The 18,255-nt window shown below is 42.0% G+C and overlaps 1 protein-coding gene across 1 annotated transcript; it reads right to left on the bottom strand.

Moving 5' to 3' along the window:
• Window positions 1-15,160: 15,160 nt before the first annotated feature.
• LOC144806108 (uncharacterized) lies at window positions 15,161-18,233 on the bottom strand. Its single transcript, XM_078672543.1, has one exon. It carries the CDS (start codon window positions 18,038-18,040, stop codon window positions 16,886-16,888), a length of 1,155 nt encoding a protein of 384 aa, XP_078528669.1. The 5' UTR covers window positions 18,041-18,233; the 3' UTR covers window positions 15,161-16,885.
• Between the last annotated feature and the right edge of the window lie 22 nt (window positions 18,234-18,255).

The raw sequence follows: 18,255 nt of genomic DNA, 5'->3' as shown, positions 1-18,255 counted from the left end.
CTGGATGTCTCATACCGTTTGGTATTGTATTACAGCCACCTAAATTCTCATTGTCGTATGTGTGCGGTCCAGAATACTCACAGTTCCGCTCTTGTGGATAGTCTCATGTGTAAAAGGTTCAAAACCACACTTGACTTATCCAATGGGTTTTTCGCCCACAACCTGTCCTCTATTAGTAGTCTATGGACAGCTTTTACTTGTGGTGGTAAACAACGCCACTTTCGTCGTTTGGCAATGGGCTATAAGAACAGCCCTGGCGTTTTTGCCGCCCGCATTGTATCTCTCTTGGAGAGACTCGACCCAGATGCATGTTCGTATGTGGATGACATCTATCTCACGGACGACGAATTATTTCCGCATCTGTGTTGCGTTGACTGCATAATTTGTCAGTTTGCGGAGTTCGGATAGAAATGTTACTTTGAAAAGTTACACATTGCAGTGTACACAGTGTTGTTCCTGGGCTACGAGCTCAACAATGAAGGACGAGACTTAGCTCCTCACTTTCTAGAGAAATGCGCACAGCTGCGAGCTCCCACAGCACTGAAGAAACTACACTCTTTACTGGGCTTTTTGAATTTCGGGCGTACCTACATTCCCGATTATGCCCAGCGTATCAAGCCTCTTTACGCTTTGATACAACCAACTTTCTCCAAATGGTCTTGGCTTCCGGAACATTCAGCCATCTTGCAATCTTTGCAGGCTGATCTACTAGAATCTAAATTCTTGTTGACTCGTGATAACCACACTAACCTGGTGATAAGAATCGTACTGGGGTGGTGGGTTCACGTACCTCACTTTTAATGAGGGTGACACGGTCCCTATTGCTTACAAGTCACACTTGTACACTTCGGATGAGTTGCGGTTTTCCACTGTGGAAAAAGTTTTAACAGCAGTGCATATTGCAATTCATAAGGAACGTGCACTGTCGCAGGGAAAATGCATTTTGGTTGTTACTCCGTATCCTGCCTTCGAGGCAATGACGAAAGCCAGTGTACCAAATTCCAAAGCTTTGCACCCAAGGTGGATACAATGGGCCACGTCCTTGACATCCCCGGATGTCACGTTCATTTTTGATTCCTCTCTGCAGACTCAGGAGTTCTTGCAGTATGAATTTGTTCATCCTGCTCCTCTGACCATGCACCCACTTGAGAATTTCCGTTGTATCATTTGTACCGACAGAAGCACGCAAGAGGCTAATGGTTCAAACACGCATATTCTTCAGCCTGCACAAATGTGGTTGGTACTATGGTGGACGGCGAATTCAAGTCAGATGTTGTGCATATACAGACATTAGGGTACTGTACCGCCCAATTGGCAGAGCTTCGCGCTCTAATGCTTGCATTAGAATAGGCAGATCCTAGTGTGACTACTCTTATTGTAAGTGACTCAGAACTACTATGTTCAATCATACAACGACAATCTCCCCTTTTGGACTCAAAATGATTATCGTGACTCCAAAGGTCGCACAATAAAACATAAGATGATCTGGGTTCGAGTGGCTGAACTTACAGAATGGCTGCCACTCGTGTTTGTAATTCATACTCTGGGTCACCTGCGTGTTGGAGTTCACGCTGTTGGCAATTGTTTCGCGAATCCGCAAAGACAGCAGTTACAACATACGCCGTAGAAGTTACACGTTCCAAAAGTAAGATTGATGATGACATCTTGGCAGCTATTGCCGCAACAGAGAAGGGAGGTAATTACCCTAGAGGTTTCCCTTATAAATACTCTTATCATTTAAGTCCTGATAAAGTTCCTTATTTGAGAATTAATGATGTTGGTGACAGGTTAATACCCAACGCGGACTGCAGGCAGACTTTGATTACAGCAGCCCACGCTGGGATGGCCTCATCGCATGCCGGCATGTCAGCTGCAGTATTTCTTCTACAACAGAGATATTGGTGGTAGGGTATGTACAAACAGACGCGTGATTATGTCCTTCAATGTGACATTTGTCAGCAAATTAAACCTTCTAAAGCTGCACGCCTGTCCCAAACTCAGTTGTACATATCTAATAAACCACTTGCATGTTTTTACTTAGATCACTGCGGTCCTTTCTCATCTGATACTGCGTATGAGTACATCTTAGTTGCAGTTGATTCGTGTACCCGCTTTGTTTGGTTGTGGTCTCAACGCAGTGCTGATTCCAGAACTGTTGTAAGGGATTTGCGTGTCTTTGTGGGAATTTTTGCGGGTGGTACCTTCCATTCGGACCAGGATCCAGCGTTTGCCTCGAAGGCATACAAGGATGCCATGAGTTCATTTGGGGTCCAAGTCAAATTTTCGTCTCCATACCGACCTGAGGATAATAGTGTTGTGGAGAGGATGAACAGTGACTTAAAGCAATCCTTGACAGCTAAGGTATTAGGTACTGAGAGACTGGCTGAACCACCTCAATAGCATACAGTGTGCACTAAATAATCTCCCTAGAAGGTCTCTGGATGGGCGGACCCCATACCAAATGCTCTTTGGCATCAAAATGTTTGTTCCGGACCTTCAGGGTCTAGACATGGCGGTGGCAACCGCATCCTTTGACGTAGATGAACATTCTAATGTTTTACAGAACCGACAAAAGACCAGAGACAGTCTTGCAAAGGAACATTTGCCCTCCACATCTGAAGCTGTGTTGCAGATTCCGGTAGTCTGCTGGCTACCACAAGTTGGCGAACTGGTCCGAGAGAAGATTGAGAACAAGAAGGAATTTGGTCCCTCCTATCGAGCTCCAGTTCCTGTTCCTGGCTGAAAGGGGAACAGGTACATTTCCATTGACAATGTCAAACTACACAGGGTGGCCGATTCTTCTTAGTATGACACCTGCGGTCTCATGTCCAGCAATGGTACAACACTCTGTTTTTGCCTCGGATCCTGCCATCGGGACTGATGTTGTCATTGAAATGGATACGGTTTCAAATCCTTTATTGAAGCCACCTGCTGGTGATCCTCTTAATGATACTGAATATACTTACCCCACTAACTTGTTAATGCCCAATTTGGAGACCCATGTGGCTAATCAATCACGTTTTTCATTTGACACTGGCTCGACCACATCGAAGTCCCCTTCAAAAGTTTCTATTTTTGCTACCTGGTGCAAAAAGCATGTTTTGATTCCCCCTTGGGCTTACATTTGGCATGTCCATCGGATTTGCTGTGTATTTTTTTTGTTTTGTAAATGGACACTACGTTCAAGAAAGAACTTCCATTAGACTGATTGATGGAACTTTGGCTCCTTTTCGCACATCATGAAGAGGGACCAGACATTTGTGAATATAACTGCTTGGCCCGTTTTAGATGGGATTGTATGGGATGCTGTAAAGTTCCAGATTCATGGGCCCACAGAGGTTATTAATGTTCCCAATGTACTCCGTGTTTCTATGGAAGATGTAGTTAAACAAAATATCCACTCTGATGATTGGGACGTCCAAGTCGTAGAAGCTTTGTTTTCTGATTTGAAATATTATGCTGCTTTTGATGCTGAAGATTTATATCTTGAGTCTTCGAACTATGGTGATTTATACTGTTACCAACATTTTGGCAATCACTTTCTGCATAAGACAAATACATTTAGAAATGTGGTTAACTACAACCAGTGGGAACATTGTCCCGCACCTGTTGAAGGCAGCTTCAAAACTCTTTTAAAAAAGTTTTCACATTTTACTGATTTAATTTTGATCAATCAAACCCTGATGCATTTTATTTTAAGTTGACCAAGAAGTCCTCTTCCAAGTTTAGACTTACCCACACAAAATTGCTTTATTCAAAGTCCTTTATTGAACAGTTGGCTGTTGGGGGCTATGAACTGTGGAAAGATACTGTTGATATTAAATCTGTTTGGGGTTCTAAAAGTTGGCAAGGGCAAGGTACTGAGGCTTTGCATCATGCATGCCTCATCCTGAACCATATGTTGTTTTTTAATGCTTCTTTTTCACAAACAACCTGCGTTGGATTGGCTACATGTAAAAAATTAAATGCTCCTTTGTTTCCTGATTTGGGTGAATTTCCCCATTGGAATAATTACACCAGTTCTTCCCTGACTGATTTACAGGCCCTGTTAAGCAATGCCTCTTTTAATGTTTCCAGCATTAATCCTGAGGGGTGGTTGCTATGGCAGAAAAGTGCTGATTCCTGCCAAGATCGTTTTCTGGGTCTCACCACTGGCTATACAGAGGTGAGAGTGGATCCCCGTTTTCAGAGCCATCATTAGGTCACTACCTATTCTGTTGGCAAATTATGTCAGAGTTGGCTCAAACACTCTACCTTAGCGTCAGTTAAGTTGCATTTGTCTAAACTGACTGCCGCCGTTGATTTGAATGATTTTGTAAAAAGTCCTGCTGCAGGTAGATTGAAAAGGTGGATATATGCTGTTTATAACTAAGTTTGGAAACTGTCCCAGATTGAAGCTGCTTCTAGGCTCAGAGCTATAGATCAGGCCAATTTAGAAAAAGTGCTTGCCGTTGTAGAAAATAGCATTAACACCCATTCTTCCCGTATTTACACGTTAGATAATATTGTTTCATCTGTTGTTGATATTGTACAAGAAGACGTTGCTGTTCTGTACCATGGACAAAATCAATTGCGTTCTGTTATGCAATTTGCATGGACTCTTCAAACTTTAAAATCTGGGAGGGTGCCTTGGGATTACATGAACATATCGTTATTCTTGCCTTTTAATTTAACTGTTAAACAACAATTTATGTCAATGAAAGATGCCACGTTTTCACTGCTGCATATTGAAAAACTGGAACTGTTACCATTTTCAGTGGCTGAGTCGAATACGGCAGTTTGGCTCATCGATGAGTTAATAACTCTACCTTTCCCTCTGTTTACATTTGAGTCCTGCTTGAAACACAATGCAATAGGTAGATTCGAACCTTTGGGTGGTGCTTATCTTCATGAAGTCTGGAATCTCCCGTTTACATATAGGTGTTTGAGGGAAGCAAAGGAAGTTCATTTGAATGGTGAAAACTGCACATCCACTCCTGATCACTCGTAAAGTCTGTAGAATTGTAATGCAATGGCACCGAATCTTGCGTGTGTTTTGAAAGGCACTCCCACCCCGGCTATTACACCAACTTTCACGTTGCTTGCAAACTGTAGTTATTTGTTAATAAATAATGAAGATTGCTGTGGTATGCTTGCGGGAATTCCGTACATTGTTACTGTTTCCCAGCGTGTGGTTTGCTGTAAGAATGTCCTGTTTCCTACTCCACATGGGAGGCTCGATGTATCCACCTGGCCTTCTATCCTGACCTTGAAAGCAGAGTTCAACAAGATGAGCCGAATAAGAGCTCTATTGTCCCAAAAGGAAGTCGCCCTTACATCTGCGCATGAAACATTAGTCCTTCATGTTGCAAACACTCGTACTGAGGTACATGCCTTATTGAATACAGACCTGCCCCTGCATTTCGGTACTTTGATTCACACAATCTTTAATGCCTCGTCTACCACTGGTCTGGCACATTTTTTTAAAGTAGTAAGTTCTGGCCTTGTGACCTCATTCCAATCTATATTTGGGGTGATACCGGCATTTTTTCATTCTATTTTTTCCAGCCTGTTTGGCGGTTTCCTTTTAGTTCTCGCTTTGGGAGCCGGAGTACTACTGTTGATTTTCTTGCTGAAAAATGGTTGCACATTCTGTGCCCCTCGACAACCAGCTCCTGCTGCTCCAGCTTCGTCTCCGGATGCTTGAATACTATGGCTCACTACCTCTGGCCTCTTTGAGTGTGGCGTATGGTTTATCCTTCCGTTTTCATACTTTACATGTGTGAAGCCAGTTTTCCACTGCCTGGATTGCAATTTTGAATGGGCCCTGGATTTGTGTCTATGCAACACGGTGTCTCCTAACCCGGATTATGATTTACTAATGAGCCCCTTAGTTGCTCATGAACTAGACTGTTTTGGGGGACTAGGTACAACCGAGTCCCAAGATGGCTGCCAACAAATCCTAGTTGAAATGTTGGCAACCAATCAAATTTCAGTAGGGTTTAACCCTTTGGATGCGTTGGACGGCCGGGGGCTGTCCGACGTCAAGGTGGGTGAGTGCGTCAGACGGCCAATAGCCGTCCGATCTGCGCATGCGTAAAATTTTGTCGCATCGCGGGGGAATTCCGCCCGCACTCAAAGGGTTAAGTAGACTGTTGGGCTCCCAGATATCTATATTTTTTAAACTTAAATATCTCTGTAACTACTAAACGTATTTACACCAACTGGACCAACATCAAGCTTTCTGCTAAATTTGGTGTAATTTTGTTCAGCGGTTTGGGCTGTAGTCGCGTTTTGGGGCACCCTTTTTTTCTCTGTGCCCGTCTGACTGATCACCCGGAAACATTCAAAACAGTGGCTGAACAAAAAACAAAAATTTCATGAAGATTTGTCAAGAGGCACCAAAGTTATTGACAAAACAGAAAATGCTTTTCCTATGGAAACTTTTGTATTGACTGTAACTACCTACTGGGGACTGCCAGTAGGTAATATATATAAATAGTGAGGAACTTTTAGGGTTCAGGGATGATGAGTGTATAGGAGGGGGGAGGAGTTTGGAGGGCTTTAACAGTTAGTGCATAGACGTAGTAAGACATTTTTAGGACTCATCGATGGGAATTCAATAATTGAACTATATTAAACATATATTATACATACAATATATATATATATATTCACAAAAAAACAAAGGTTAAAGTGACGTTATAAGATAAATTGCCGTTAAAGTTATATCTTACTTTACATATAGAAATTCCCTGAAAGAAACAAAGGTTAAAGGGCCGTTATAGTTAGGGAAAAATATCAGTTAAAACACACCGTTTTAAACAAGCAAAACCACTGAAATTCACCAGTTATAGTTATCTCAAATAACCATAACTTGTGTGCCCTAAAGTAACTATAACTTACACCGTCGCCATTACATCACTCATGACATGTGGGATTACATCATTGATAAAAAAAACTACTGCAGCATCTGAAATGAAAGCACTGATGACAACAGTGTGCATAGTGGGGCATGAGCTATAATTACTTTAAGGCCAGATATTTGGTGACGATCTTTTGTCATTGCGAATGTGTGTTTTGTCACTGTTGATGTGTGTTTGCTGCCTGTAAACTGAAGTGAAGTAAAACTTCTTTGTTGAATGTTCATGGTGTTATGCATATTATTTTAATCAAAGGACAGGTTGAAATTGAATTTAACAGCACACATGCACATCGTTGTTTAGCACCAACAGTTCTTGGTTTTACAATATCTTTTTACTTCAGAACTTACTGTCTCAGGATAAGGGCTTTCTCTTTATGTTATGGAGAAGAGAAACAACATAGTTGCTTGATGCTGCAGGTTCTGCCATGCCCTGAACTTCCTATCCCTACCTGAGTTCTGCATCAGACATTTTTAGGCAGGCAGTACATTCTGGTTGTTTTCATTCTCTTGCAGACCTTCTCTGTCAGTCCACAGAGGAGCCACAGTTATGCTGAGTCGCTTGTACCAGTAATCCTTGTGACCCACATCCCGGGCAGTAAGCTTGCGGTCTCGATTCTAATGTATGGTCAGGGTCAAGTCACCTACAACAACAGCCTTCACACGGCGCAAACAGTCTATGTTTGGCCTCCTGTGCAATTAGTCTCTCGATTCTCACTGTGTCTCTTGGGTGTAAGGGCTGCCACTGGCATAGACACTAGCTTGCAAGCAGTGATGGTTCTCTGGTAATCCTTAGCCAAATCCTTTCTTTTTCTTTTTTTAAACTCTTTATATTGTAATTATAATCAAGGTACAAATTGGTCGAGTAGTTCATACAGACAATAAATTCTGACATAATCAGCAATATGGCAAAGTGCACAACTGTGGTTTATACATAATAGTTGAGTGCAATGTTCCCCTCATGAACTTCCCATCTCCCCATCCTTGTCCTCTTCCGACTCACTGTCCTTCTGTGTCCTTGGCGGCTTACAAATGTATCCCCTGAATTTGTTCCATGCCCCCCATATCTTGCTCCACTTCGGAGGACATCCTCGATTAATGAAGGCTGCTTTCTCGGCCCCCATTGACGTGTCTAGATCCCCACACAATGCTGTGTGTGTTGGTGACTCTCCCGCACCCTACGTTTGTGCTATATTCCGCTTTGCTATCATGATTCCCAGTGTGGCCCACGTTTGAGCCGGGCGTGCTAAATCGTTCAGTTCCCACACATTCAGTAAGCATCGTCTAGGCTCAGGCGTCAATGAAATTTCCACCGTCTGTGATATAGTCCTCATGATCTTCGCCCAATATTCAGCGATCCTTGGACATTCCCACACAGTATGAAAAAACTTTCCCTCCTCCCTACATCATCTCAAACAGTACGGGTGTGGTGCTGTTCCTTCCAAATCCTTTCTTAAAGTGCGAGCAGGGTCTTTAGGTATCAAGGGACTGTGCCACGTCCTGCAGTTATCATAGGCACACTGAAGTTTTCTAAGTGAGTGCCACCTCTGTACCAAACAGAGTCGGGTAAAATCAGGTAGACCTATAGCATCATTAAATGTATTAGTACATAGGGCCCTAGCTTGAGTTTGGTGAACAGGATACTCACAGACATGGCCGATGTCCCGTCCCCTGTATTACAAGTCCATTGTTGTCTATAGTACTTGTCATATTGTAGAAACCAAATTTGACGGGGTAGCTAAACTCTAAATAAGGCCCTTTATTTTTTATGACCAATCCTTAGAAATTAAGTGCTCCAAATAAATTTAGAGATAAAATCCCAACCATGTTTTCATAAAAGGAGGATGGAAATTGCAATTGTAACATTGATAATAGGCATAGAGGTTGTGGTACAATAACAATTTATCTTTTGAACTGTACTCCACCAGTGTAGAAACAACGAAGGTCATTAATCAATATTTTGGATATTTGGCAATACAATTGAGATTCATTGTGTATTTAATAGTATTGTGGAGTTAATCTATACTACTATAATAAAGGAGAAACTTGCAGGCTTTGAGGCAAGTAAACGCGGGAACCACTGCGCCAATCTACACACCCGATACACCGTAGAAATCGGCAGGGTGTGTAGAAACCTTAAAAAAAAAACGTATTTAAAAAAATTAATTAAAAAAAAAAAATAGTCCCCCCAAAGTAGCGCCGGCCGCGACGTGCGTGCTCACGTCGAGGAGCGGCGTCAGAGCGGCATCAGAGGACCGGCGGACATGGCGCGGGGGAGAAGTGGTCACGTGAGCAGCAGCGGACAGGCCAGCGGCGGTGAGAGACCAGCGGAGAGGCGGACATGGCGCGGGGGAGGAGCGGCGGCAGACAGGCGGTGAGGAGCAGAGCGGCGAGGACCTGTCAACTCAGGAGCGGAGAATGAGGTAAGCAGGCGGGTGTCGGGGCAGGCGGGGTTCGGGGAAGGAGGGGGACAGGGACTAACACCTCCAGGCGAGGGTCGGGCCAGGCGGCAGCCGGGGGACGGGGCGGGCGGGGGCACGGGCTGCTGGGCAATGTCGGGGCAGGCGGGGGTAGGGGGAAGCCTGAAAGCACCCGGACAAGGTCGGGACGGGCTGCTAGTGATTAAATAAAGGGGGGCTTACTTACATGGGTAAAACAAAGGGGGGCTTACTTACATGGGTAAAACAAGACAGTAGAAAGTCTATCCATCAGTTGGATACAAAAAGCGTAGATATTTTTTTAATTCAAGTCAAATGCCCCGATTGTAATGATTTATTTGTTTTTAATGTTTATTCCAGGGGAATGCCGGGAGGCAAATCCTCTGAAGTAATTGATCAACTAGACGTTCTCCTTGAGCTTTACTGTAAAAAGGGTAATATTATAGTAGCAGGGGATTTTAACTGTTGTTTTGAACCCTTAGATAGTCATGATATAGCTCTTACTCTGGAAGAAGATCATATTTGGAATATCCCTCAGTTGACATTAGCACCTATTGGTCAGAGGCCGCGCTCCAACTCAAAGTTTTATGTGTAGAACATGGGTTACGCGCTACAAATGGAAGAACGGCTTCCGACAAACATGACGCTTCTACTTTCAATAATGGTGTATCCCGCAGCCGTATTGACTATATCCTCATTAATAAAGAGAACTGGCCTAACATTGAGGATATGCTGATAGTGGAACGAGCAGAGTGCGACCATGACCCTTTAATATTATCATTCAGGCTGTTTAAATCTCACCAAAGTGAGGGTCCTCAGGACTGTGTGGAAATAGCCCTTTCTAATGACACCAGACGGATAAGGTGGGCTAATTGCCTAATGAAAGAAGAGAGTATAGGGGCTATGAGGGATTCGACTGTCCAGGCTACAGTGGAATTTCAGAAAAATACCACTGTGGAGGAAGTTATATCAAACGTTGGCCAGATCCATGATAAATCTTTTAGCCAACTAAGGTGTTTTTTTGCAAAAAAAGGTGACAAATAAGCAGACTAGGCCTGCTAAAAAGGAAGACCAATGGTATGGCAAGTCATGCAGGGTTGCTTATAAAGCCCTATCAGATGCTGTTAAATCTAAAGATATGGCTAAGATTAAAAATGCCCGTGTCATGTATAAAAAAACGCAATATAATGCCAAACGTGATTGGGATGAGGAGTACTGGAGGGAGCTGCTGAGCGCTACTAAAGAAAGATCAATGTGCTCCTTTTGGGATATGGTCAAACGGGGAAAGGGGATTAAAAGGGGCGAACCAATTAATCATGTTCCGCCTAACCTTTGGGTTTCCCACTATGCGTCCCAATTCGCGTCTACAGATGCGGCTGGCGACGAGAGTGAGGTTCTTTCCATCTTAAACCAGGTTACGACTTCACTATCCTTTACCAGAATAGAGGTCATTAAGATTTTGAACATTATCCCAAAGGGGAGAGCCCCAGGTTTAGACTTAATCCCAGCAGATTTATTTATGCATGACAAGGAGGTCTGGGCTTCCTATATTCAATTATTAGCAAACGGCATAGCTATGGGCTCACCCATACCAGAGTCCTGGAAGGGTGCCGAGATCATCCCGATCTTCAAGAAGGCGGAGCGCTCGGACCCAGGAAACTACAGGCCGATCAGCCTTATAGATTGCATACAAAAGGTGGTAGCAAGGCTAGCACTGCAGCGAATCCAGGGGTGGATTGAGGCCAATGAAGTTCTGTCGCCTCTCCAGGCCGGGTTCCGCAGTCACACAAGTACGGTTGATCAAGATTTTAGATTTGTTTTAATTTATTGGCGGGTGGTCTTACTAGGGGGGGGCACACTCTTTGCGGCTTTCGTTGACCTTAAATCAGCGTTAGACTTGGTGCCGTGTGCAAAAATGTGGGCAGCTTTCCAAGAACAGGGCATGCCCCCGGATATTTTGTCTCTTTTAATTAGATTACATGAGGACAATTTTGCCCAAGTCCGCTGTAACCAGCAGGGGAGTGTAACTGATAAATTCCCAATCGCTAGGGGAGTACGCCATGGGTGCGTACTAGCACCGACCCTCTTTTCATTATACATCAACAGGGTGATCAGCTATTTTGAACATCAACCAACCGATGCCCCAAAGTTGGATGGCAAGCTGATCCCCCTGTTGATGTTTGCAGATGACACGTTACTTATCTCAAAAACTCAACAGGGCCTCCAGAAGGCCATTGATGTTTTTGAAGTCTTCTGCAAAGACCATGGACTTGTCATTAATACATCTAAGACTAAGTTCATGGTCCTACATAAATCCAAATCTATCAGAGGGAAGGTGGTAATGAATGGGGTACAACTCGAACAGACCCAAGTATTCACTTATCTGGGCATCACCCTATCATCAAAATTAGATTGGAAATATCACTCAAACCAGCTGGTCACGAAACATGCGCAATTGGCAGGAGCCCTCACCAAAGAATTTTATTTGTCACATACTAGGCCAATTACCCCGGTCCTAAAGATTTATGACGCCAAAGTCTGAGCAGCTGTCCTTTACGTTGCAGAATTGTGGGGACTTAGCAATCTAAACCAACTGACGGGCGCGAAAAATACATTTTTTTACAGGCCTTCCAGTATCTACCCCTTGACTCCTCTCCTCTACGATTTGGGATCTCAACGCCTCGAAGAAATGAATCGTTATAGACCAGTGGCTTACTGGAGGAGATTGTGGGTTACCCCAGAACTCTCCCAGTATGCTCGGGCCTTTCTCGAGGTTAGAGATGCCGACAGGGCACACAAAATATCATGGTTGAGGGATGTAAGGGCAACTTATGTTGCTATGGACCTATCCCCTTTGTGGGATGACCCATTAGCGAATGCATTTCCTCCTAGAAAAGTTTTTAGAGATTTGTACTGGAAGATGGTTGTGTTAAAAAGATTTGGTCCTTCTAGCGGCCCATCCCTAACGGTGGAGTTCCTAGGACTAAAACACTCTCCAGCTCTCGAGGGTTATTGGGATTTAGCTAAACTCTAAATAAGGACTTTAATTTTTATGAACAATCCAGACATTTAGTGCTCCAAATACATTTAGATAAAAAAGGTCAACTTTGTTTTCATAAAAGGAGGATGGAAATTCCAAATGTAACATAAATAATAAGCTTAGTGGTTGTGATACAGTAACAATTTACCTGTTGAACTGTACTCCACCAATGTTGAAACAGGGAAGCTCTCCTATCAAACTTTTGTATATTTGGCAATATCACTGGGATTCATTGTGTATTTAATTGTATTGTGAAGATAATGGTTAAATATTTCTGTTAAGACGGATGCTGCATTAAATCAATACCCTTTAACATGTTTGTAGTAAAAGACATATTCAGGTAATACAATTTTGTTTTTATTGTGTAAAGACACAAACTGAAACTCGGCATACAAAACAATGAGCGCCAAGACATTTGGAATTATAGTGATACGATCAATAACGAGCAATAAAAAATCATCAGTGTCTCATTAAATAACACCCATCATCGTGACTTAAATAACATAAGGTTTATGGTTACAACAATGTAAAAGTACAGCGGCTAGTAAAGATGTAAAATGGGCCAATAGTCAATACGACTTAGTACTGCTTAAGAAATTTTGCGTCAGCGGATCATCCATCCTTCTTGCTGTAGGTGTAGTCCGGAGTTCACCGTTAGTACCAAAGCGCCAGCACCGTCTGAGCCCCTTACACTTCGACAACCTTGATCCACCCTCAGCACTAATAAGTGCTCAGAGGCATTTTTGAACCGTGGACAAGTTGTATAAAATCGAACCAAAAATTAAGAATACCAGGAATTGAGTCACGACAGGGGTCCCGGCTGGGATCTCTGTAAGTTGCTTCTTTTCACTTTCATCACGGTGTCACTGTTCGTGTACATACCTAATTACCAGCAAATCGCAGGTGCCCCATAAACAGTCAGTCCTGAAGAGACCTTCTACCCATACAAGGTCGAAACGTCGTCGACAACCTGTAAAGAAGCAGACCGTTTTTTAAGTTGGCATCATTGGTCAACTTAAATATTAATTTTGAAATGAACTAAGAGGTCGCTTTCTTTCTTTTCAAAAAACGAATTTACACTAGAATCCCCTTGTTATGTTCCTTTTTTATATGAATTCTTGTAAATAATTTGTTTTTTGTTTAAAATCATTCACTTGGGACACAAATTCACTCCTTTCTAATTGTATAAGTGTATATAATATGTGTATATTGTGTATATGTGCAAAATCAGTAATTATTTTGGCTGGTATTCAAATATATTCTTCAGTGTATATACCACCTACTTGCCTTTCGTCTGATTTCAAATCACCTATATTGCCATTGAGCAGCAGCATTACCATATTATTTGAGTAATTTTCCACAGGAGCCATTGTTTTTGTAGGAAAAAAAGTAGGTGTAGTACAGCGCATAAAAAATAGTTGGAAAAGCGGTCACAAGCTAGAACGCATTGCTTTAAAAAAATGCATAGTTAAAATGTTCTGCATCAAGTGACAAAATACTCATAGGTGATGAAGAGGAACTGGTCTAGACTTATACATGATAAATGGATCTAGTTCAGCGTTGCTAAAACTGTGGCTTGGGCTGTGGAGTCTGAGCCGATTCTTGGTGGTTCGCAAAAGTTCTGTTCTGTATGCAAGACATATTTAAAATGATTAGCACAGGTTGTGCACTACTGCAAATGGGGAGTGCAATGTCCCTAAGATACGTTTTAAAAGAAACCTTTACAAGTATTCCCAAGCAAAACTCTGGGTAAACCTTCCAGTATATGTTGCTGCTGTTTATTTTTACTTCACAAAGCCATTTCAACAGAGAATGTGATCACTATACATGATAGACAATAATACCACTTGTGTGTGACTAGAGCTGCCAATTTTGGAATTGGGGAACCATGTTTAAATCCTGGCAATGGCTGAACCTCCTGTGATTCTGGGCAAAATACTTAACCTACTGTGTTTATAATAAAACTAATGCGACCTTCTGTAATGTAATCTCACGATAATGTAAGCTGCTCAAATGCCCTTGTGCCGTGCTTGCATTATAAAAAACTATAAAATATACACAAATATATTGAGTTCACACTACATCACTAAGCATCATCTTAACACAAAACTAGACGTGAAGCCTTATCCCATACTCTGCTGCCAAAGGTGTTTCTCATGTTTCCTAAAATTATTGGTATCAACCCCAAGATTTTCAGAAGCCTTACGATTTTAGTATATGGATGCCTCAGACAAGCACCCCCCTTTGAAAAGTGTTCCAGTTTCAGACTCCAGTGCAGTTCACCATCTGCCACTTCTATGGGCATATCATTATCTTGCCCACAATCCAATACGGAAGGGTGTGGTCTAGGTCATGACATTACAAACAATCCATTAAAGCTAGGTGGGTCGCCAAAGTTTGTGGTATAAAAACGTTTGGAAGCACTGGTGTTACTGGATGATAATCTAGTCTCTAAATTTAGAATAGATCGTAAGGAAACACTAACTCAAATAACTTTTAAAAGTGTATGGGCCCAATGTACTAAGACACTGGTCACAAACAGAGGTTGCAAACCAACATTTTGTGATCTGTTTCTGATTTCGTGTGTTATATTTTTTCTGTGTGGTAATTCACTAGGGCCCAAGGAAACAACTTTTCAAATCTATTACTACCTATATTGAGGTTTAGGCAGTTGATTAATGGCCTGCGACTAAAATGCCAGCCATAAACTATTGATACATATCATTTTGAATCAGAATGGATTGCGAAACTCTTTTTGAGCATCAAAAAAACAATTCCAACTTGCAAAATGGGTTTATTATGTTGCACATAATTCTTGTGTTGGCAAACTGTGTGACTTTGATTTCCGGATTTGGACATGTTTGGTAGACTGGGCCCCTATTTGCTAAGATTTTTGTCAATATTGGTCAATTCATCAAAAAGGTCTGAAATTACGTGCATGTTTAGGGCCTTTATCCTGTTTAGTTACGACAATAAATTAGTGCTTCAACAAATGAACTCAAAATAGTATCAGTCCATTAGCATTTAACAAACAATTGTCATAAACATGCAAGTCAGTGAAGAAAAAACAGTATAAAACTAATTTGGAATACCGTCGGGCCCACGAGTTGGCCACTAGCCAAAAACACTGAGATGAAAATCTCAATTGTCAGCATGTTAGTTCTTACAAAGAACAAGGCAATAAAAAATATGTTCATGAAACAAAACATCTCTAAGCGCACAGTAACCATTTTATGTTCACACAACACTATCTTGGACAAGATGCGACAGCTTACAGCAAATCAGCTCAGTTGTCTGCTTTCTTCAAGCGTTCCTGTTTTCCGAATGTTTATTATGAGAATGCCCCCTTTTTTTCTCAGCTAACTGAGCTTCAATAAAAACCTTATGTCCACTCGATGAAGCTGCAAGAGAAAACAAAATTCGGCAAACTTTATTACACTGAGCTATGACTTTCACTTCTCCTCGGAGTAGCTACTAAATTGCTCCAAGATGTATCTTCCACTATATCCTTCTGCTCTCTAACAGGCGTTTGTCTTGGGGTTCAGTTTTCTTGTACGTTGCTTTTACTGTGTTGTTTTGTTTTTTTTCCCCTTGGACTGAAGGGTAGTTGTTCATTCTTTGCGTTTTGTGACATGCCTCTGCAAGTGTAGATCTAGAGTCTGGTTATTGGTACTGCAAAACTTTCTTCATCTTTGGATATTTTACCTTTGCTGGGTATGTTTATAGGCTTACAATTTAATCAAGGTAAGTTTTGGTGTTTGAAAATTAACTAATGAGGTTACCTAATCTTCCTTGCACCCAAATTACAAAGCTGGACAACATAACAGGAAAAGTGACACTATTTATTGTTTGTATTTTGTAATGCACTGGTAATGGGCGCTTCACAATTTGTTCTACTATTTGGTAGTATTCATTGCGTTCTTCTGACATTCAGACTGATAAGGTTTTTCTTTAATGGGTGATTTTGTATTCTCTGAAATGGGGTACATGACTGGAACATTAATGAGACAGAGCATTCATAAATTTTGAGTCCAGAGTGGGGCTTGTTGTGGGTGAGTAGAATTTATCACTAAAGCTTTCTAGGCACTCAAAGCACTAAAGAGGTTTTTGGCCAGTGTAGGCTCTTTCGCAGTACGAAAGAGTAACTTTTTCACAGAAGCATTTCCAGTGTTAAGGGACTGATAAGGTACTTCCCTTGCGTGGGTTCTTTCGTGTTCAGGCAGGTTCTTTCTGTGACTGAAGCTTTTGAGGCAAGCAGAGCAGTAGAAAGGTTTATGCCCAGTATGACTTCTCTCATGAACAGTGAGAATGGACTTACCCCAGAACCTTTTCGGGCATTCGGAGCAGTGATAATGTTTTCACCCAGTGTGTTTTCTCTCTTGTAGAGTGAGTTTGCATTGCTTACTGAAACGTTTCTGGCATTCAGAGCACTTATAAGGCTTTTCCCTAATGTGAGTTCTCTCATGTCGAGCAAGGCTACCTTTAACACTAAATCTCATCTGGCCTTCAGAGCAATGGTATGGTATTTTCCACAGTGTGGGTTCTCTCATGTTCCGTGAGACTGACTTTAAGCCTGAAGCCTTTCTGGCATTCAGAGCACTGATAACGTTTCTGTCCAGTGTGTTGTCTCTCATGTAGAATGAGACTGCCCTTCTGACTAAAGCTTTTCTGGCATTCAGAGCACTTATAAGGTTTTTCCCCAGTGTGTTTTCTTTCATGGTAATTGAGACTGACTCTATGACTGAAGCTTTTCTGGCATTCAGAGCACTTATAAGGTTTTTCCCCAGTGTGAGTTCTCTCATGTTGAACAAGGTTACCTTTATCACTGAAACTCTGGTGGCATTCAGAGCATTGGTATGGTTTTTTCCCAGTGTGAATTTTCTCATGTCGAGCAAGGCTACCCCTATGCCTGAATCTTTTCTGACATTCAGAGCACTGATAAGGTTTCTGTCCAGTGTGTTTTCTCTCATGTTGAGTTAGATGACCTTTCTGACGGAAGGTTTTCTGGCATTCAGAGCACTTATAAGGTTTTTCCTCAGTGTGAGTTCTCTCATGTCGAGTAAGGCTCTCTTTAACACTAAAGCTCCTCTGGCATTCAGAGCACTGGTATGGTTTTTCCCCAGTGTGAGTTCTCTCATGTCGAGTGAGATTGTCTTTAAGTCTGAAGCTTTTCTGGCATTCAGGGCACTGATAAGGTTTCTGCACACTGTGTTGTCTCTCATGTCGAGTGAGAGTGCCTTTCTGACTGAAGCTTTTCTGGCATTCAGAGCACTTAAAAGGTTTTTCTCCAGTGTGGATTCTCTCATGGTTAATGAGACTGTGTTTCCAACTGAAGCTTTTGTGGCATTCAGAGCACCAATAGGGTTTCCTCCCGGTGTGGGTTCTCTCATGGTGTGTGAGATATATTTTCTTAATGAATCTTTTTGGGCATTCAGAGCACAGATAAGGTTTTTCCCCAGTGTGAGTTCTCTCGTGGATTATTAGACTGGCTTTCTGACTGAAGCTTTTCTGGCATTCAGAGCACTTATAAGGTTTTTCCTCAGTGTGAGTTCTCTCGTGTTCAGTGAGACTGCATTTATACCTGAAATATTTCTTGCATTCAGAACACTGGTAAGGTTTTTGCCCCTGATGTGTTCTACAATGATGAGTGAGAGAATTCATGATGAAAACTTTTCTGGTAATTTGAGCACTGAAAAGGTTTCGCCCTATTTGTGTTGTTGCATGTTAAGAAATATTTTTACAAATAAAGCTTTTTTGACATTCAGATTACTTAAAGAGTTTTAGCCGGTCTTTATTCTTGTATGTAAGATCAGATTTCTGTCGAAAGAGTTTCTGACATTTAGAGGAGCTGTAAGGTTTCTCCTCAGTGTGCATTA

This window comes from Lissotriton helveticus (genome assembly GCF_964261635.1).
Source record: "Lissotriton helveticus chromosome 1_1 unlocalized genomic scaffold, aLisHel1.1 SUPER_1_unloc_46, whole genome shotgun sequence".
NCBI classification, from domain to species: domain Eukaryota; kingdom Metazoa; phylum Chordata; class Amphibia; order Caudata; family Salamandridae; genus Lissotriton; species Lissotriton helveticus.
The sequence above is the reverse complement of the archived record's forward strand: the minus strand, read 5'-3'. Positions and strand labels throughout refer to the sequence as shown.